The following is a 21,721-nucleotide window of genomic DNA, read 5'->3' as shown; positions in this document are numbered from 1 at the left end:
CTATATATACACATATATCCCCTTATCCCCTCCCTGTTGACCCTCATGCACTTTTATTATAATGTTTGAAATATACATTATAATAACTTATTATATTATATCTGGTATGTCCATGGTACAGGTTAGGTGTGAGCAGCAGATGGATGAATATTTTTAACAACTTTTAATTTGCCTGAAATCCTTTCTATCTGTGTCGTCATTTACTGTGGGGTTGACTTTCTTGAGGCCACTGTGAATGTGTGGCATTTATTCGTCCCCTGGATGTGACAGCTTCATAATTACTGCGATTCTGGTGTCCTGTGACTTTCTGGTACTTAGGTGAGTCCTTGGGTCCTCATTTATCTGCAGAGGAAACTGAAGTGGAGAGAGGGATGTGACACACTGAGGTGACCCAAACAGCAGAAGCCCCAGCAGTGAGTTTCCCTGGGAACTTGTAGTCATGTCTCTGGAATTTCCTTCCGAGCCACAGAATGGCCTGGGTCAGAGGGCGGATTGTGAGGTGCTGCTGTCATACTTCTGGCATCCCCGGGACACTCCGTGGCTTCATGGACCGTGCTCACAGGACGTGCTCTAAGACTTACGTCTCTAGGTTTGGGCCTTGGCTTGGACACTTCAGAAATCGGAATTTTCTCTTTGATGATAACGTTTTACAGGGTCAGATTTCGGGTTGTTTGGGGGAGTACTGACAACTCTCCAAAGTGTGTTTTGGAAATGTGAATTCTTGGTTTTGTGCAATTCCAATGAGTCTTTAATATTTCTTATTTTATTGTCCATGAGGTATTGTCTCTAAAGTGAATCCGGATCACAGCTTGGTAACTTGTGCAGAGCTATGAACAAGTAGGCACGTGGTAACTAGAAACCTGGCTCTCCTTCCCTCCCTACCCTCACCTCAGCCCCCAGTGTCTTAGTGATAACAGTTCCAGTGTAAATTAGTCTCAGGAAATATTATGGTAACATGCATTAATTGAATGTACTTCAGTTTTTATTTTTTGAAGTCGTATGTTTTTCTAAGTTTATTATGTTACCCTGTTGTCATTTGCACAATTGCATTAGTTTTCTCTGAAAATATTATGAACAGGGGAACTAGGGTTATTTCTTCAGAGTACTTCCTCTTCTTGTATATACCATAGTAGATAACACATTTGACAAGGGGCAAGAAAAAGGGGAGAGCGGACATCCAAGAAGTGACTCAAAGAGGGAGAGAGAGGAGGGGGTGATGTGTAGAGAAAAAGGTGATAACGAGAAGCATATTGGAATGGGGTTTACTTAGTTTTGAATTTGAAGAGAAAACATTCCTAATAAAACATATTTTCACATGCTGAACCCTGTACCCCTCCATGTAAAGCTCTTCAGAATCGCCCTTTGGGGGAGTTTGTCATTGCTAGTTAGGTAGTTATTTGTTTTTCGGTGATGCCCTGCAGAGGGGACTCCTCTGTCATACTTGGACAGAACCCCCTTCCGCCATCAGGAATGTGTTAGGCTCTGGTAGATGGAGGCCCTCAAACACCCCGCCTTTCAGATCCTGTGCTCCCTGAATCCTTTCTGGTCTCAGTCGGTCTCCCATGAATTCCTCCTGCAGGGAGAGAAGGTGTGAGACTTCCGGTCTTGAGATTTCTAACATCTGTGACAATCATAATTCTCATTTGTAAATTAATTCGTTTGATTTGATATGTTAAAATATAGGCAATCTAAGAAGAATTTTCTGAGAACGAAGCTTCTCGAGCTCCATTTCCTATGGCTGACCTCAAAGTGTCCTTCATTTTTCTAGATTAAGTTTCTTTTCTACATTTTTTAACTGAAGAAGAAAAAAGATGTGAAGTCATATTTGGGTAGGGGTGGGGATGGGGACCACCCATAAGCCTATTAACCTAGCACATCAACTGTCTTATTTTTGCCTCTTCGTTCCCGTACATGTTCATGACAGTTTTATTGGCTGCCTTTATAGTGCACGTCTCATATTCTACTGTGTTCCCTTAAGCTCGTGTTACAAAGGCATTTCCATGTTTAAATGTAGTTTTCGTGATTCGGTGTGTGTCTTAACAGCAAAGTTGGATAAATGGGGTGGACGCCTCACTTTCAAAATAACACTTTTCTGTGTATCCTTTGGGGTCACAGTGCACTTGGCGGGCTTCTGCTTGGTATGGAATTGTATCGTAACAAGTCGATTTATGGCTGGAGCGGTAGCCAGCTGACATCTGCAAGAAGCCTTGTTCTCCAAAAGCATTTCCTTTGAGGGTGATGCCAGCCCTTCAGTTGTGCCTGAGCAGCTGAAAACAAGAACAAGGAAAGGAATATTTGTTTACAGTTGTTCGTATTCAAAAGAAAATTTCACTGTGCCCTGGAAGCCAGACAGAGCTACAGATGTCCAACCACTCTTCTCCGAACACACCCAGGACGGCAACCTTCTTCTGAACTGATGACGAGAACAGGCTGCTCCGATCTCCCATCCGTGTAGAACAATAGACAGGTCTCCCTTTTGAGAAAAAAAAGCCACAGCTGTGCTGTCAAAAGAAAGTTGTGCTTTCAAAGACGTGATGATTCAGAGTTGAGTCTCGGTTCAGACTCACTTCTCTGTGCTGACTTTTCTCGGGGACGGTTTGCCTTCCAAAAGGGAGGCAGCTTGTAAATTTCCTATTAGACTAGGGAGTGTGCTTATAAATTCCTCTGGGCTTAGTAATGAGATTTTGTTGAAGAGAAGAATGAATTGGAAGCTCCTTGGGTAGATCTTAACATCTGGATGCATAGCTACTTCTTTAAACTGCTGAGCAGATGAGGTGAGATCAAGGGAATGGGAATTGTATGTTTCAGATGAAAGTGAGAATCTCACGATACACTTTTAGGTATGGGTATGAACTCGGGGTCACGTCACACTTGGCATGCTTGGAAATATTTTGAGAAAATGATAGGCTACCTCTTCTTTATGACTGTTATTAGAACTTTATTTGATACAGTAATGTCTTGGATACCAATTTTCCTTGGTTTTTATACAGCTTATTAGAACGTGAATAAGTAACTCAAGAACATGTTTATACCCTTAACCTTTGACAGTAAAAGGAAGTTCAAAACTTTGTGCTTTAAATATGCACAGGACAAGCAGAATTGCTTTCTAAAACTTCCTTAAAATTGTCCCCACCCTTCAGAGAATTTTCTCAAACTCTTAATAAATGTTTTTGAAGGAATTCCAAAATAATATGCCAGATGGTTGTAGCACTCTCCTTTCTAGAACTCCCTCTCTGTTGATCTTGAGTTCTTCCTAATGAGAACTCAAGTGCTGAATATCTAAAATGTTATCCAGAGTACTTGTGCAGTTGCTGTCAGCTGCCCTATTGAAACTTGAACATTTTGGGTACCCTTTTCTTTCTTTTTTTTTTTTTTTTTGGCTGCGTTGGGTCTTCGTTGCTGCGCGTGGGCTTTCTTTAGTTGCGGTGAGTGGGGGCTACTCGTCGTTGCAGTGCACGGGCTTCTCATTGCGGGGGCTTCTCTTGTTGCAGAGCACGGGGTCTAGGCGCTCAGGCTTCAGTAGTTGTGGCACGCGGGCTGCAGTAGTTGTGGCTCACGGGCTCTAGAGCGCAGGCTCAGTAGTTGTGGCGCATGGGCTTAGTTGCTCCGCGGCATGTGGGATTTTCCTGGACCAGGGCTCGAACCCGTGTCGCCTGCATTGGCAGACGGCCTGCCTGGGTGCACCCAGACGGAAGCCCTGGGTGCACTTTTTTGCTGAAAGAAAAATTTATACATTTTGGTATGGAAGCATATATTTTTGTGTAATTTATAATTATAGTAGTTTTCTTTGAACTTAGAGGGGTGAATGATTGAGATGAAGCCAATGGATTTTTTTTTTCCAGCAAAGTTTTTTATTTATTTTGTAAAAGTTGTTTTCTTTTTTTAAATTGAGATATAGTTGACTTATAAGATTATATTAAGGCATGCAACATAATGATTCTATATCTGTATATATCGTGACATGATCACCACAGTAAGTCTAGCTAACATCTGTCCCCATATATGTTACAAGATTTTTTTCTTGTGATGAGAACTTTTAATATCTGCTGTCTTAGCAACTCTCAAATATATGACACAGTATTATTCATTGTAGTCAGCATGCTGTACGATACATTCCCAAGTCTTATTTATTTTAACTGGAAGCTTGTACTTTTTGACCGCCTTCCCCAGTTCACACCCGCCCCCCATGTCCATCCCCTGTCTTTGGCAACCACCAGCGTGTTCTCTGTATCTAGGGGCTCATGGTTTTTTGGTTTTGTTGTTTGTTTGTTTGTTTTAGATTCCACATATAAGTGAGATCATACAGTATTTGTCTTCTTCTGTCTGACTTATTTCACTGAGCATAATGCCCTCCAAGTCCATCCATGTTGTCACCAATAGCAAGATTTCCTCTTTTTTACAGCTGAATCATATTCTTAGGAATCACTGTGAGTGATAATATGACTTGATGGAAGCATGAATAATAATATGACTTCGTTGCCTTCTCCAGGGGAAGGAGAAAGAATTCTCTCGTAGGAGGACACAGCAGCTTTGCACGTGCCAATGGTCAGGGAATGAGCCGGGTTGGGCAACAAGAGAAGAGGCCGCCTTCTGCGTGTTTCCTGGAGAAGGCACTTCCAGGAAGGGACTCTGATGCCCATGTCGTGAGGCAGGGCCGGAATCAGCCCATGTGCATCCTTCCTTTGGATCTGCATGAAGTGGCTGGTAGCTGGGGAGGAAGAAGGTGGCTTCAGTGGGGGCTACAGTCATAAAAATCCAAGGACCGAAAGGAGTCCTTGGGTCTTCTGGTCCTGGCAGCTGTACCGGGGCAGCTCATGAGCACCAGTTGTTATAGTTTCAGGAATTTTGTGCTCCGCTTGTAAAACATAGGCATTATTAACACTAAATTATATAAACTTACAGTTAACCAAATTATATTAAAAGCAAGGGTAATAAATACTATAATAACTACATAAATCAATCCGCTTCCTAATTATTTTACTGTCCTTTGCTAGCATCTACACTCTTGAGGTAGTGTGTATCGGTTTTTGTTTTGTTTTGTTTTTAACTTACTAGATCACTGGTTTATTATAAAAGGACAAAACTCAGGAACGGCCAGGTAGAAGAGATGCATAGGGAAGGTATGGGGAAGGGGCATGCCCTCTCCCAGCGGCATTCTATCTGCAGGTGGTATGTGTCATATCTGTCTGTTAGAAACACTCAGTGTTGTCCGGACAGTAGCTTGAAATCGGAGATGGTGAAGATACTTGGAGCGGCAAGACACCTTTTGGTTAGAGTGGTGGCCAGCTGTGACAGCTACCAGAAGGCTTGCTCTTTAGAGGATTTCCTTTGAGGGTGATACCAGGGCTCCAGCAAATGCTACAAAGTAAAACTCTCTCCTTCCAGAAAGCCAACTGTTAAACACTCACCAGCACCCGCATCGGGCCTGCCCACTCGCTTTTGTGTCTGAGATTGGGGTGCAGAGATGAACAGAGGCTTGTTCAAAGTCCTGCAGCCAATAATAAGCGGGGCTAAGATTTGACTTGGGTCTTCCAGTTCCTGCCAAGATGCTCTTCCTATTACACAGATATGTTAGTGGTGAAAGGTCCGAGGGTCGGGGGTCAAGTTCAGCTGTGAGCACTTATCTCCAGGGTTCCTGTAACATAAGTGAAAGCTCTGTACGGAGTAGAGTCATAAATGAGGAGAAGGGATGAGTAACACAGAAATCAAATGCAGTTGGCAGCGGGGTAGTCGTCTGCTCCCTTTGATCAGTTAGGGGGATAAGTCGAGAGATGCAGAGACCAGGTACTGAACTGTGTCCCTAATGCACGGTGATAAAATTATTGAATGGAAGAATGACTCAAGAATGAAGAACACTCGTCACCACCTGATATTATGGTATAGACGCGCATTTGCTAGTTTATTTTACATCTCCCCCGTTAGACTGTAAGCTCCATGAGGGCAGGGACCTAGTCTTGTGTGCTGCTATACACCCAGCTCTCAGAACAGTGCTTGGCACACAGAATATGCTCAATAAATACTGTTGAGTGAATGAATGACCCAGTCCTGCCGCATCTTGGCCTCATATGGCTCCAACTCCCAGGGGAAGCTTTGCCCAGAGGAATGTGCCTGGTGACATCAGCATTGGGGACGCTCTAACCTGTGAAAGGCCGCTAGGCTCTTGGTGACCATCATTTGTCTTTTTTCTTAGATGACGGAAGGCCGTCGATGTCAAGTACATCTTCTTGATGACCGGAAGCTGGAACTCCTAGTACAGGTAAATGACTTTCGGCCCACTTTCTAAGTCTCTTCTGTGACTGATGCAGTTCAGACTTTGATTCAGCTGAAGGGTGGGTGAGAATATAAACTGTGTGAAAACCTCTGTTAAAATCTGCGAGTGAGGACCGGGGCACACGGTGGTATCTGTGTGTGTGTGTGAGTGCTATTTTTGCTCATTCTGTGTCTTTGCGCCACACCTAAGGCATTCGAGGCCAGATGTAGATCTAACCTATTGTTACAAACCTCTAGAAAAGGAAATTCCACAACTGCCATTAACTAATCTTTCTACGTGGAAGGAGTTAACTATAATATAACCTAGAGAACTCTTGCTACAATTAAGACTGATTTTGTCATCTTCCTGGCTCAGAGGGGATAGAAAACAGTTCGTTGTTTTCAAGTTACGCCTTCATAGATGTGAAGAAAGAAAAACAATCTCCTGGCTCTGTCTTCCCTCTAAGGGCTCAGTAACCCCCGATCCCCTCCCATAGGTCATCACTGCCATCGCTGTTGACCATCTATACGTCAGTTAACACACAGGAAATCAATCCATTTATCCCCAAACTAAGAACATATCAGTGGCAGAGAAGTCAGAGCAGGAATTAGAATCATAGACCCTGGTTTTGTTCAGCTTCAAAAAATATGTATCATTGTTTTCCTCAAAGCCCTAAAGAATGACGTTGCCAAACTTGATTTAAAGAACTTCTCTCTAAATCTGTTGCTTGCTTCCAGCTTTTCTAACTCGATTTGCTTGATATTCTCCAATGTCTATAAAAATTCTCAGGGCAGTGCCCCTCATCCTCCCTCATATTTTGCCCTGAAGGAGCTACAGTACATCAGGAGGTTGAAATGATGCCCAGACACTCAGATCTCTTACTTGTACTTGCTGCTGGGATTTGAAAATGTTCAAACTGCCAACTTAAAGAGTGAATACTTTTAATAAGATTTCAATTATAAAGGTATTACAAATGCAGCGTAGGGAAGAGAGAAACCGTGGGAAGAAGCTCAAAACCATAACATACTAGTTTGACTACTATTCTCACTTTAGCAGATTTCTTTCCAGCTTTTTCTCATCTTTGTATTTCTTACATGGTTGTAATCATAATGTGTGACTAATTCTCTGTATTTTTTTTCACTTAACGTCTTTCATCAGCCCTTTCCAAGTTACTGTAAGTTGTCATCTTTGTTAATAGCTGCATAAATTCCAGAAATGGATATTCCATTAGTATCAAATCATTCACCCGTTTGGGTCCATTGAAGGTTTCTTTACAATTTTTCCACGATTACAAGTAAATGCTGTGATTAATTTATCTACCTGTGTAGGGTTCTTTCACATTTTGGATTACGTCCTTGTTAGATTAGATTCAGAGGATCACATTCATATTAAGAGTTAAAACTTCCGCTTGGCTTTGGAGGGTGGGGCAGTGGACAGGACTGCAAAGTGAGCAAGGTCTCTTCAGTTAGCAGCATCACTAACTAACAAAGCATTTGGAGCTTTAAATTGTTAAGAAGCATCTTCAGATGCTTAGAGGTGAGCGGTCTGGTGTGTTTTAGTTGCTTTTTTTATACCAACTCTTAGAAAGCAGCCGCTCTCTTAAACAGGAAATAAGACCTCAAGTGGCAGTGAAATGACAGTCCGTCGGCCAGCCTGCCCTGGGAAAGTATGATTGGGGGCATCCGAAGTGGACTCGAGTCACAGAAAAGAGATGTAATTACTGATGTGCAGCAGTTTTGGAAAGGTCATCCTCAACCCTTGACCGTCAAGAGAATGTTGAATTAGGCTAAACAAGAGAAGTTCATACTCTTCCCATCCCTTTTTAGAACATGCTTCAAATGTTATTCCCTCTTCCTAGAACACTCCTTCCCATACCCTCACCTCTGTCCCTGGATGGTTTCTGTTAAACTTTCAGTTCACAGCTTAGAAGACACTTTCCCCACCAAGGCTTTCCCCGGCCCCCCTGCCCCTCCCAGGTCTGGGTCTTACTGTTACCAAACCAGCCTTGGGTCTACTGTCCTGCATGCAGTAAAGCTGGCTGCTAATACCAAGTTGTGGTGAAGGGAAGTGCAACATTTATCGCAGGCACCAAGCAAGGAGTTTGGGAAGCTAATCTTCACAAGGCCTGAACTCCCAACGGCTTTCAGGGAACGCTTTTTAAAGACAGGATAAGGAAGAGGGTTGCGGGGTGTGTGATCAGCTCATGGACATTCTTCTGATTGGTTGGTGGAGAGGTAATCGGGAGTCAACATCATCAACCTTCTGCTTCCAACCAGTCTGGGGTCTGTGTGCCTGTGGTCAGCGTACACTTAACTTCTTCCACCTGGTGAGGGGCTTAGTACCTCCAGAACAGCTCAAAGGATATGGTTCAGAATATTATCTGTGACCCTTGAGTCCTTGATTTTGTTTAATGGCTAAACGATTATTATTTTCTCTGGCTTGACTGTTTTCCTTTGTTTTTGCATTTTCTCACTTCTCTGATTAAATGTGCTCTTTGGAACTTGGGGAAGGCCTAGGAGGCTAAAGTTCTTCTATAAACAAGAGGCAGGCGGAGGCCATGGGGTGTCTGTCCAGGAAGGCTCCTGGGGTCCTGCTCAGTGACATTAGCTGTCACCCTTCCCCCTGAGGTTTCCCTCTTGCTGTCACAATTCATCACAACTCACTGCCATTGCCTGTTTACTTCTCAGCGTTTCCCAGAGCCACCAACAATTTGAGGGCTGGGTCTGTGTCATGATCACTGTGTGTCCCCAGCACTCAGCCCAGTGCCTGGCACATAGGTCACTAAATAGATCCTTGTGGAATGAAAGAATGGGCAAATCCTAAGATAACCGTGGAAGTACCTCCCCAAAGGACCAGAGAACCAATTGCTCTGCAGAGAACCAAAAAAAAAAAGAAAACATGGAAGCAGCCTAATTGTCCATCGATGGAGGAATGGATAAAAAAAAAGATGTGGTGCATATATACAATGGAATACTACTCGACCATAAAAAAGAACAAAATAATGCCATTTGCAGCGACATAGATGGACCTAGAGATTGTCACACTGAGTGAAGTAAGTCAGACAGAGAAAAACAAATATGTGACATTGCTTGTATGTGGAATCTAAAAAACTGGTACAAATGAACTTATTTACGAAACAGAAATAGAGTTACAGATGTAGAAAACAAATGTATGGTTACCAAGGATGAAAGGGAGGTGAGGAGGGATAAATTGGGAGATTGGGATTGACATATACACACTACTATATATAAAATAGGTAACTAATAAGAACCTACTGTAACTAGACAACCACAGAGATTATTTCCTGCACCGGTGCAGACCTGGCCACTCTGAATGGAAGCATTTCCCTTCTCTGGGTTACAGAGCACAATGGCGATAATCCCAACATCGAAGGCTTATTATAAAGCCGTTTGAGATTACGTAGTGGAATCTGCACATCCAAATTCCTGTTGACCTTGAGTAAATCCCACATTACCTGTACAGGGGAAAGAGCAAAGGTCAGGAGTGCACACACGGGAATTTAACATTTGAAAGGCTTATCCCTAAATCCACAGGCAGGTCCCTGACACCATGACATTACCATGTACCTCCCTAAGTCCTTAAATTGCACTTAAGGACAGCTGGAACGATGCTACAACACAAGGATGTCATTCGGTAACAAGTCAAGCCTTCAACTTTGCTCATCCGTTTGGACTTCGTTCAGCTGCATCACACTCCCATCCAACCCAGAGACAGTGGCATTTGCGCTGTTGCCCAAAACTGTTTCAACCAATTAGAAGTGTACTCGAAAAAGCCCGCATCAAAATGAGAGAGGCCGCCATCATGTACGTCTCTCAATCAACCTCTTCTTGACGCTTCCATAACCAGACAAGAGGGCGTCACGCATGTTTTGTATTAAACTGAACTCCTCACGTCTGCTCTGCATACAGTTATTCCTTTAAAATGACTTTCTTCACTTTTTTTCTGACCTGAATGCGTGTTTAAGGGAGCATTTTGGAAGCAAAGAAAGGGAAATGTGCTTTAGCCTTAGTAAGAGTCATTGCATTAAGATGGAGAAGAATTTCCTGACAGTGAGGGTCGGTCGGTGGAGAACTGGAAGCCATAAATGGGAAGATTCTGGGCCCTTTCTCTTGGGTTTTTTAAAAATAGAGTAGATTTTCGCTAGATTGGAATGCCTGAGGTGTGGTCCTTCCTTATTAGGGTCTCTTGAGGCTTATGATACTACATGAGATCCTGTCCTCCAGGAAGAAAGGCCAGTGCAAGAAAAACAGACCTGTTTTTTAAAGCCCTTTCCCAGCACTTTAGATGAGTGGGTATTATGCTCTGTTGGCAGAATTTCTTCCCTTTGATGACAGAGCAAATCAGAGTCCTCTCCATCCCCGCAGCTCTGCCACAGTGGGAGCTGTGATGCGGGGCAGATCCTAGGATTACCGTGTCTCTCTAAGCCCATCTCTAAGTGGCCATCGGCAGCACATTGATAACTGTCTACTTCATTAAAATAGAGGAACAAAGTGTCCTGTGATTCTGAGAAACGGAACAAACTTCAACGAGTCAGTGTTTTTCAAGAGAATTAAAGAGAGTAGCTACACTATTGTTCTCAGTTACATGGTGTCCCTAATCTTGAGAAAACCAGTGGGACGGAAACATCAGGAGAAATTTAAAGCTACACTGCAGAGTACATTGGAGCCCTTGAAGTGTGGCCAGTCCCAGTCAAGATGGGCTGTGAGTGTGAAATATGCACCAGATTTTGAAGCTTCATATTTTTTTAAATAAAAGGAAAATATCTTATTAATGATTTTTATATCGATGATTCCATGTTGCAATGATAATATTTGGGGTGAGGTGAAAGAAAATACATAATTAAAATTAATCTCACCTATTTCTTGTTCCTTGTTTCATTTGGCTACTAAAAACGTTACAATTTCCTATTGGCCTCCCATGATATTTCTGTTGGACAGCGATCTTTTTTTTTTTTAAATAGATCTTCATTGGAGTATAATTGCTTCACAGTACTGTGTTAGTTTCTGTTGTACAACAAAGTGAATCAACCATATGCATACATATATCCCCCTATCCCATCCCTCTTGCGTCTCCCTCCCACCCTCCCTATCCCACCCCTCTAGGTGGTCACAAAGCACCGAGCCAATCTCCCTGTGCAGCTACTTCCCACTAGCTATCTGTTTTACATTTGGTAGTGTATATATGTCCATGCCACTCTCTCACTTCGTTCCAGTTAACCATTTCCCCTCTCCATGTCCTCAAGTCCATTCTCTGTGTCTTCCTCTTTATTCCTGCCCTGACATTAGGTTCATCAGTACCATTTTTGTTTTTTTAGGATTCCATACATATGCATTAGCATATGGTATTTGTTTTTCTTTCTGACTTACTTCACTCTGTATGACAGACTCTAGGTCCATCCATCTCACTACAAATAACTCAATTTCATTTCTTTTTATGGCGAGTAATATTCCATTGTATATATGTGCCACATCTTTATCCATTCATCTGTCAATGGACATTTACGTTGGTTCCATGTCCTGGCTATTGTAAATAGTGCTGCAGTGAACATTGTGGTACATGTCTCTTTTTGAATTATGGCTTTATCAGGGTATATGCCCAGTAGTGGGATTGCTGGGTCGTATGGTAGTTCTATTTTTAGTTTTTTAAGGAACCTCCATACTGTTCTCCATAGTGGTTGTATCAATTTACATTCCCACCAACAGTGCAGGAGGGTTCCCTTTTCACCACACCCTTTCCAACATTTATTGTTTCTAGATTTTTTGATAATGGCCGTTCTGACCGGTGTGAGGTAATACCTCATCGTAGTCGTGATTTATATTTCTCTAATAATTAGTGATGTTGAGCATCTTTTCATGTGCCTCTTGGCCATCTGTATGTCTTCTTTGGTGAAATTTCTATTTAGCTCTTCCACCTATTTTTTAATTGGATTATTTGTTTTTTTGATATTGAGTTCCATGAGCTGTTTGTATATTTTGGAGATTAATCCTTTGTCCGTTGTTTCATTTGCAAATATTTTCCCCCATTCTGAGGGTTGTCTTTTCATCTTGTTTATGGTTTCCTTTGCTGTGCAAAAGCTTTTAAGTTTCATTTGTTCAGGTTTTAAGGTCCTATTTGTTTATTTTTATTTTCATTACTCTAGGAGGTGGGTCAAAAAAGATCTTGCTGTGGCTTATGTCAAAGATTGGTTTTCCTATGTTTTCCTCGAAGAGTTTTATAGTGTCTGGTCTTACATTTAGGTCTTTAATCCATTTTGAGTTTATTTTTGTGTATGGTGTTAGGGAGTGTTCTAATTTCATTCTTTTACATGTAGCTGTCCAGTTTTCGCAGCACCACTTATTGAAGAGGCTGTCTCTTCTCCATTGTATGGTCTTGCATCCTTTGTCGTAAATTAGGTGCCCATATGTGTGTGGGTTTATCTCTGGGCTTTCTATCCTGTTGCATTGATCGATATTTCTGTTTTTGTGCCAGTACCTTACTGTCTTGATTACTGTAGCTTTGTAGTGCAGTTTGAAGTCGGAGAGCCTGATTCCTCCAGCTCCATTTTTCTTTCTCAAGATTGCTTTAGCTATTCGGGGTCTTTTGGGTTTCCATAAAAATTGTAAAATTTTTTGTTCTAATACTGTGAAGAATGCCACTGGTAGTTTGATAGGAATTGCATTGAATCTGTAGATTACTTTGGGTAGTATAGTCATTTTCACAATATTGATTCTTCCAATCCAAGAACATGGTATATTTCTCCATCTGTTTATGTCATCTTTGATTTCTTTGATCAGTGTTTTATAGTTTTCTGAGTACAAGTCTTTCGCCTCCTTTGGTAGGTTTATTCCTAGGTATTTTATTCTTTTTGTTGCGACGGTAAGTGGGATTATTTCCTTAATTTCTCTTTCTGATTTTTCGTTGTTAGTATATAGGAATGCCAGAGATTTCTGTGCATTAATTCTGTATCCTGCAACCTTACCGAATTCATTGTTTAGTTCTAGTAGTTTTCTAGTAGCATCTTTAGGATTTTCTATATATAGTATAATGCCATCTGCAAACAGTGAAATTTTTACTTCTTCTTTTCCAATTTGTATTCCTTTATTTCTTTTCCTTCTCTGATTTCCATGGCTAGGACTTCCAAAATTATGTTGAATAAGAGTGGCAAGAGTGGACATCCTTATCTTTTCCCTGATCTTAGAGGAAATACTTTCAGTTTTTCACCATTGAGTATGATGTTGGCTGTGGGTTTGTCATATATGGCCTTTATTATGTTGAGGTAGTTTCCCTTTATGCCCATTTTCTGGAGAGTTTTTATCATAAATGATTGTTGAATTTTGTCGAAAGCTTTTTCTGCACTTATTGAGATGATCATATGGTTTTTATTCCTTAATTTGTTAATGTGGCGTATCACATTGATTGATTTGCGTATATTGACGAATCCTTGCATCCCTGGGATAAATCCCACTTGATCATGGTGTATGATCCTTTTAATGTGCTGTTGGATTCTGTTTGCTAGTATTTTTTGTTCAGGATTTTTGCATGTATGTTCATCAGTGATATTGGTCTATAATTTTCTTTTTTTGTGATATCTTTTTCTGATTTTGGTATCAGGGTGTTGGTGACTTCATAGAATGAATTTAGGAGTGTTTCTCCCTCTGCAGTTTTTTGGAAGAGTTTGAGAAGGATTGGTGTTAGCTCTTCACTAAATGTTTGATAGTATTTGCCTGTGAAGCCATCTGGTCCTGGACTTTTGTTTGTTGGAAGATTTTTAATTGCAGTTTCAATTTCGTTACCTGTGATAGGTCTGTTTATATTTTCTAATTCTTCCTGGTTCAGTCTTAGAAAAGTGTACGTATCCAAGAATTTTTCCACTTCTTCGTGGTTGTCCATTTTATTGACATATAGTTGTTGGTAGTAGTCTCTTATAATCCTTTGTATTTCTGTGGTGTCAGTTGTGATTTCTCCTTTTTCATTTCTAATTTTATTGATTTGCGTCCTCTCTCTTTTTTTCTTGATGAGTCTGGCTAAGGGTTTATCAATTTTGTTTATCTTCTCAAAGAACCAGCTTTTAGTTTTATTGATCTTTGCTATGGTTTTCTTTGTTTCTATTTCATTTATATCTGCTCTGATCTTTATGATTTCTTTCCTTCTACTGATTTTGGGTTTTCTTTATTCTTCTTTCTCTAGTTGCTTTAGGTGTAGGGTTAGATTGTTTATTTGAGATATTTCTTGTTTCTTGAGGTGAGATTGAATTGCTATAAACTTCCCTCTTAGAACTGCTTTTGCTGCATCCCATAGATTTTGGGTCATCGTGTTTTCATTGTCATTTGTTTCTGTGTACTTTTTATTTCTTCTTTGATTTCTTCAGTGATCTCTTGGTTATTTAGTAGCACACTAAATAGCCTCCATGTATTTAGCCTCCATGTTTAGCCTCCATGTATTTGTGTTTTTTACAGATTTTTTCCTCTAATTGATTTCCAGTCTCATCGCATTGTGGTCAGAAAAGATGCTTGATACAATTTCAATTTTCTTAAATTTTCCAAGGCTTGATTTGTGACCCAAGATGTGATCTGTCCTGGAGAATGTTCCACGTGCACTTGAGAAGAAAGTGCATTCTGCCACTTTCGGGTGGAATGTTCTATAAATGTCAATTAAAACTATTTGGTCTGTTGTGTCATTTAAAGCTTGTGTTTCCTTATTTATTTTCTGTTTGGATGATCTGTCCATTGGTGTAAGTGGTGTGTTAAATTCCCCTACTATATTATTGTGTTACTGTTGATTTCCCCTTTCATGGTTGTTAGCATTTACCTTGTGTATTGAGGTGCTCCTACGTTGCATGCGTAAGCATTTATAATTATTATATCTTCTTGGATTGATCTCTTGATCATTATGTAGTGTCCTTCCTTGTCTCTTGTAACAGTCTTTATTTTAAAGTCTATTTTATCTGATATGAGTATTGCTACTCCAGCTTTCTTTTGATTTCCATTTGCATGGAATATCTTTTTCCATCCCCTCACTTTCAGTCTCTATGTGTTCCTAGGTCTGAAGTGGGTCTCTTGTAGACAGCATATATATGGATCTTGTTTTTGTATCCATTCAGCCAGGCTGTGTCTTTTGGTTAGGACATTTAATCCATTTACATTCAAGGTTATTATTGCTATGTATGTTCCTATTACCATTTTCTTAATTGTTTTTGGTTTGTTTTTGTGGGTCTTCTTCTTCTCTTGTGTTTCCCACCTAAAGAAGTGTCTTTAGCATTTGCTGTAAAGCTGGTTTGGTGGCGCTGAATTCTCTTAGCTTTTGCTTGTCTGTAAAGCTTTTGATTTCTCCATCGAATCTGAGTGAGATCCTTGCTGGCTAGAGTAATCTTGGTTGTAGGTTTTTCTCTTTCATCACTTTAAGTATATCCTGCCGCTCCCTTCTGGTCTGCAGAGTTTCTGCTGAAAAGTCAGCTGATAACCTTATGGGGATTCCTTTGTACGTTATTTTTTGTTTTTCTCTTGCTGCTTTTAATATTTTTTCTTTGAATTTAATTTTTATTAGTTTGATTAATATGTGTCTTCGTGTGTTTCTCCTAGGGTTTACCCTGTATGGGACTCTCTGTTTTTCCTGGACTTCGGTGACTATTTCCTTTCCCATGTTAGGGAAGTTTTCCACTATAATCTCTTCAAATATTTTCTCAGACCCTTTCTTTTTCTCTTCTTCTTCTGGGACCCCTATAATACGGATGTTGGTACGTTTAGTGTTGTCTCAGACGTCTCTGAGATTGTCTTCAATTCTTTTCATTCTTTTTTCTTTATTCTGTTCCTCCGTAGTTATTTCCACCATTTTGTCTTCCAGCTCACTTATTTGTTCTTCTGCCTCAGTTATTCTGTTATTGATTCCTTCTAGTATATTTCTCATTTCAGTTATTTTGTTGTTCATCTCTGTTTGTTTGCTCTTTAGTTCTTCTAGATATTTGTTAAACATTTCTTGTATTTTCTCATTCTGTTTCTGAGATTCTGGATCATCTTTACTATCATTACTCTAAATTCTTTTTCAGGTAGATTGCCTATTTCCTCTTCATTTATTTGATCTTGTAGGATTTTATGTTGCTCCTTCATCTGACATATTTTTTTGCTGTCTCCTTTTTTTTTTTTTTTTTTTTTTTTTGATGAGTGGGATTGTGTTCCTGTCTTACTGGTTGTTTGGCCTGAGGCTTCCAACACTGGAGTTTGTAGGCTGTTGGGTAGAGCTAGGTCTTGGTGCCGAGATGAGGACCTCCGGGAGACCTCACTCTGGTGAATATTCCCTGGGGTCTGAGGTTCTCTGTTAGTCCAGTGGTTCAGACTCAGAGCTCCCACCGCAGGAGCTTTGGCCTGACCCCTGGCTCGTGAAACAAGATCCCGCCAGCCACAGAGAGCAGCAAAAAAAAAAAGAAAAAAAAAAGAGAACAATAACAAAGTAGAAAATAAAATTAGACTAGGAAACTAACAGATATGTTAGAAAGAATATAAGAATCAACAACCGGAAGGTAAAACAGAACCATAATAGTTAAAAAAACAAAGGCGGAAAAGACCTTGGCTGTGGAGGGCGGGGCCTAAGCAGGGGTGGTGGGTGGGGCCTATGCTTACAACCCACAGGACTGGAAAAGGCCCTGGGCGGGTGTGGAGGGTGGAGCTTAGGCTCACTGGACCAGAGGGGCCCAGGCTTGCCTCCTGCCTCTGGTCTCAGAGGGCAGGAAAGGCCCTCCACTCCTCTCCCCCTCCTCCTGTCCTGGAGGGCCCCTCCCAACTGCCTCTCCTGCTCTCCTCCACCCCCCCACCCCCACCTCCCTCCTATGTCCCCAGGTCCCATGTGGCCTGTTGGGGGGCAGGGTTGGAGGGCAGGGCACCCAGCCTGGGAGCCCAGCAGTCTTCCCTGGCCTGAGTGGGTGGGGCAAATGCCCTCTGCTCCTCTCCTGGAGGGCCCCTCCCACCTGCCCCTCCTGTTCTCCCCCAGCCTCCTGCCTATGCCCCCAGGACCACTGCAGCCCAGAGGGGACCACTGAGGGCCTAGGACCTGGCCCGAGAGCCAGGCAGATTTCCCCGGCCGATTGGGTGGGGGATATGCTGGGCGCACTCTCCCCTGATCTGAGCCCCTGAGGGTCTTTCCAGCCTTGGGAACCCCTCCCCCCTCTCAGCCACCCCTCAGGGGCTCTGGTCCTGTCCGGCCTCCACTTCTCCTCCCTGCTCAGTCCCCCCATGTCCTGCAGGTTCGCTTGGGGCATCCTCCCATCTCCTTGGGTGTCGAGGTCCCCCACCAGCATTTGGCAGGCGCCCTAGTTGTAGGGAGACCTGAACTCCATGTCTTCCCACACCACCATCTTGACTCCTCCCCATTTCTCCAGTTTTTCAGCAATCTTTGAAGGATTAAGAGTAGAGCATTTAAGTAAGAGAAAAAATTATGACCCTAATAGACAAGGTTATCCAGATTTCCTACTGGATGTCCTCCACAATAATGCTGGGACTTTACCGTTCTTCACAGTAGAGTTTCTCTGGAGCGTATCTCATTTAATCTCCACATTAACTGTGTAAAGAAGATGCTGACTCAGGTGAGGAAACAGAAATTCAGAAAGGTCGATTAACTTGCTCAAGGTCACAGAGTAGAATATGCAGGTGGAACATTGATCCTCTGATGTCTCAGCCTGTTCTCTTTCACTGCACAAGTAAGAAGTATATACAATAAATATCTGAGATGTGAGGTAGTTCGTGTATAATGTGGCTGCCACGTTGGCCCCAACACCAGCTTCATAAATTACCGGAATTAAAGACTTAAAACCTCATCTCAGGTCGAGAACTGAAGACAGGCTTCCCTGGGTCATTTCGTCTGTTTGAACTCAGTTTCTAATCGATACAGTGAAGATGTACAGATTTGACACATGACGAAGAGTTTCTGCATCGTGTTGAAGCCTGAGGGTATCAGGTGTGGAAGACATTTAGGCAGCAGCAGATTAAATAATTCTTGCCTTGTCATCACTTTTCTCTGCCTGACAAAGATGCTAGTGATACTGGCTTAAAGGTTAAGTAAGTTAATATGAGCTCTGAATAAAGCAGCACTGAAGGCAAAGCCCATTACCTATAATGGGCTTAAAAAATACAAGCTGGATATGACTTTTTTAGAAAACCTGGAGCTCTGCTAGTGCTGCGTGGAATAAGTGAACAGCCCTGGGTTCTCTGCACGTGCGCACATACCCACATACACAGGCAGATACGCTCACCCCCCATCCTCAGCTACTTCCGGGGTTTATCACGTTCTTTTGTAAAAATACAAAGGATTGTTCTCTACCGAGGAAGCCAGGAATTCCCCCAGAACGCACTTTGCCAAGAGAAGAAATATACAGAGTTGATTCTGTATCTTCTCCACCGAGAAGGGTGGTCTGCTCCACCCGCTGGCCCATCTGCTGAAGCGTGAGCTGCCTCGGCCATCTGCTCCTGTCTGGTCTGAAGTCACCAGGAGGTACAGCCTCAGCCAGTGGTGGGAAGCCCTGTGCAGAAGCTGGGAGCAGACCGAGGGCCCGGGTGGGGTGTGATGAACCTTCTGTCCGGGACCTCCCAGGCCACCAGCCCACCTCATAAAACGAGCCAGAGGGGGAGTCAAGCAGCACTGCTTTGGGCTGACCTCAGACGTCACCGTGATCACCGTCACCATTTGTCAAGCTTCTCGCTGCAAAGCTGGGCACTCCCCCAAATGAGCCAGACAGATGTCTTTCCAGCCCCTGGGGGTGGCTGATGATATGTAATCTTAAAGGCACATGGTGAAGCAAATAGATGTTAAAGTATAGATTAGAGGTGGCGAACATAATGGTACGGAATGGTCACTCTACATGGAATCAAAAACTCATTTAGTGGCTTGGAGAAATAAGAAATAGTCCTTAAAGTACACCCTTGGGAGCCACAAGCAGCTCACGAGTTTCCGCCTTTGGCAAGAAGAGGGAGGGACCTGTACCTCCTCCCTTCTGCATCAAGGACCTTTCTGGAAAAGTGGGTGAACTCTGCTGTGCTCGACAACAAAGGAGAATCCGTCTCCTGGCGGGGCCGTGACAGAGGAGGGTCAGGATACGGCAGATTGATGCAGTCATCCAGGGACCCCACCCAGACACGCATCCCAGCATACACGCGCACACAGCTCCAGGAGCAGACAGCTCAGCCGGCCACAGGGCGAGGAGGGGAAGCCATCTCCCAGGCAGTTGGGGTCCAGGCTCTGGTTGCCTAGCGGTATCCCCTTCTTTGCCCCCTTCCCCTACCTTACCCTCCTTCCATGCCCACCCCTCCGTTTCTGTGCCCCATTCTCCCTTGATGTTAATTTTAACCAGCCTTTAAATGTACTACTTGGAACGATTGAAACGGCCAATATTTGGCTGACTTTGTTATGCCGAAAGGACAGCTTTATGGGATTGTGTGGAGGACGAGAAAGGAACATTTAAGAGAGGAAGACAGTGCATCTCCTCCCCTCCCAGGAACGAGCCTCTGGAAAGTTGACATTGCGGCTTTGTTTTGTGTGTGTGTGTGTTACTGCTGAGTTATTTGTTTCTTTGATCCCTTTACAAACTCGTTTCCACCAACTCTCTAAGGTAGCACAAGGCAGTGTTGGCAGAAAGGAGCCTTGGGAGATGGGTGGGAACTGTGGGCTGCTGGTTTAGCATCTCTGCTCAAGAGGGATGAGAAAGGCGAGTGATAAAGACGAGCTTAACGCACGGTGCAGGTCAGCAAAATGTGAATAACTGTGTTTATAAAACCCACGCACATGCGTACCCACTGCCCTCACCCTCACCCCACCCCCCAAGAGAGTGTGGAGATGGAGAGAGGGCTGGCCACCTGGGAAGGGTGGCTTCACGGGAATCGGGGTGTTAACAAATCTGGGTGTTGTTTTGTTTTTCCGCCGCTAACTCACAGATTGACTTCTGGCACATGGCTCATTTCAAGTACTTGCGCATTTGGTGACTCTCTATTATTCATCTTTCCCTACGCTACGCAGATCTCAGCGTGCCTCCCTCTGGGGCAGGAGGTCACGTCTAGAGGTGAGAAATGATTATTCGGGCTGTACGACTTTTTACACATCCAGGGGTGGGTGTTCTTAATTCTAAAACGGGCTGCATGTTCTCACGACTTGCTCCCCAGTGACTGCGACAGCCCCCCTTTCTCTGTGCAGTGATACCAAGGGCACCCTGTCCTCCATAATAAGGAGAGGGTGCAGGAGGATTCGGGGGACAGAGCTATGCATTCTGGCAGCCTTTGCTGCAACTTGTCCCATCTGGCCCAGAGATGGACGGAAGGGAGGGAGATGGGGGAAGCGATCGCCTCTCCTGGGAAACACGGTGTGATCCGTATCAGAGGTGGTGGAGAAGGAATCGGAGGTCTGGGGACATCTCAGCTGCTCTGTGCTTTCCCCTGCCTCTTCCGCCGCTGTGGCCCTGCCTCAGAGCCCTTGAATCTCTCTGCTGTCCAGTTTCCTCACTTGCCCAGCAAAGACCTAACAATTTAGCTGTCAAACAACACAGAAGATTTCCAAGTCTTTCCAAAGCCCCCATCTCACACCTCAGCCACCTCCTAGGTACAGGCAGACTGCGGAGATATTGCAGGTTTTGTTCCAGGAACTGCAAGAAAGCAAGTTGCACGGTGTTTCGTCTTTCTCTGTCTGACTTATTGCACTATGCATAGTACCCTCCAGGTCCATCCGTGTTGTTGCCAAAATCTTTTCATTCTTTTTTATGGCTGAGTAATATTACTTTGTGTGTGTGTGTGTGTGTGTGTGTGTGTCATGACTTCTTTTTTTAAAATTTATCTTATTGAAGTATAGTTGATTTACAATGTGTTAATTTCTACTGTACAGCAAAGTGATTCAGTTATGCATAGATATATATTCTTTTCCATTATGGTTTATTACAGGATACTGAATATAGTTCTCTGTGCTGTACAGTAGGACCTTGTTGTCTATCCATTCTCTATATAAATGCTTACATCTACTAACTCCAAACTCCCACTCCATCCCTCCACCACACCCTCTCCCCCTTGACAACCACAAGTCTGTTGTCTATGTCTGTGAGTCTGTTTCTGTTTCATAGATAAGTTCATTTGTATCATATTTTAGATTTCACATGTGAGTGATATCATACGGTATTTGTCTTTCTCTGTCTGACTTATTTCACTAAGCATAATACTCTCCAGGCCCATCCATGTTGTTGCAGATGGCAGAATTTCATTCTTTTTATGGCTGAGTAATATTCCTCTGTGTGTGTGTGTGTGTGTGTGTGTGTGTGTGTGTGTGTGTCGTGATTTTTTTATCCATTCATCTGTTGATGGTCACTTGAGTTGCTTCCCTTATCTTGGCAATTGTAAATACTGCTGCTATGAACACTGGGGTGCATATATCTTTTCAACTTAGTGATTTCATTTTCTTCAGATACATACCCCGGAGTGGGACTGCTGGATCCTATGGTAGCTCCATTTTTGG

The 21,721-nt window shown here is 42.8% G+C and overlaps 1 protein-coding gene across 16 annotated transcripts in view; it reads left to right on the top strand.

Annotated features, from left to right (window-relative positions):
* Nucleotides 1–21,721, top strand: part of FRMD4A (FERM domain containing 4A) — a gene marked incomplete at its 3' end in the record, with an annotated part of 767,390 nt that overhangs the window by 564,110 nt on the left and 181,559 nt on the right. For 14 of the 16 annotated variants that reach the window (XM_079914365.1, XM_079914366.1, XM_079914358.1 and 11 more), the window contains one exon: nucleotides 6,191–6,256. In XM_079914365.1, the coding sequence (XP_079770491.1) occupies nucleotides 6,191–6,256 (66 nt within the window). The other 2 variants (XM_079914361.1, XM_079914370.1) reach the window with 2 other exon arrangements.

Source organism: Stenella coeruleoalba (assembly GCF_951394435.1).
Source record: "Stenella coeruleoalba genome assembly, chromosome: 2".
NCBI lineage: Eukaryota > Metazoa > Chordata > Mammalia > Artiodactyla > Delphinidae > Stenella > Stenella coeruleoalba.
This window is presented reverse-complemented; position numbering and strand designations above follow the sequence as displayed.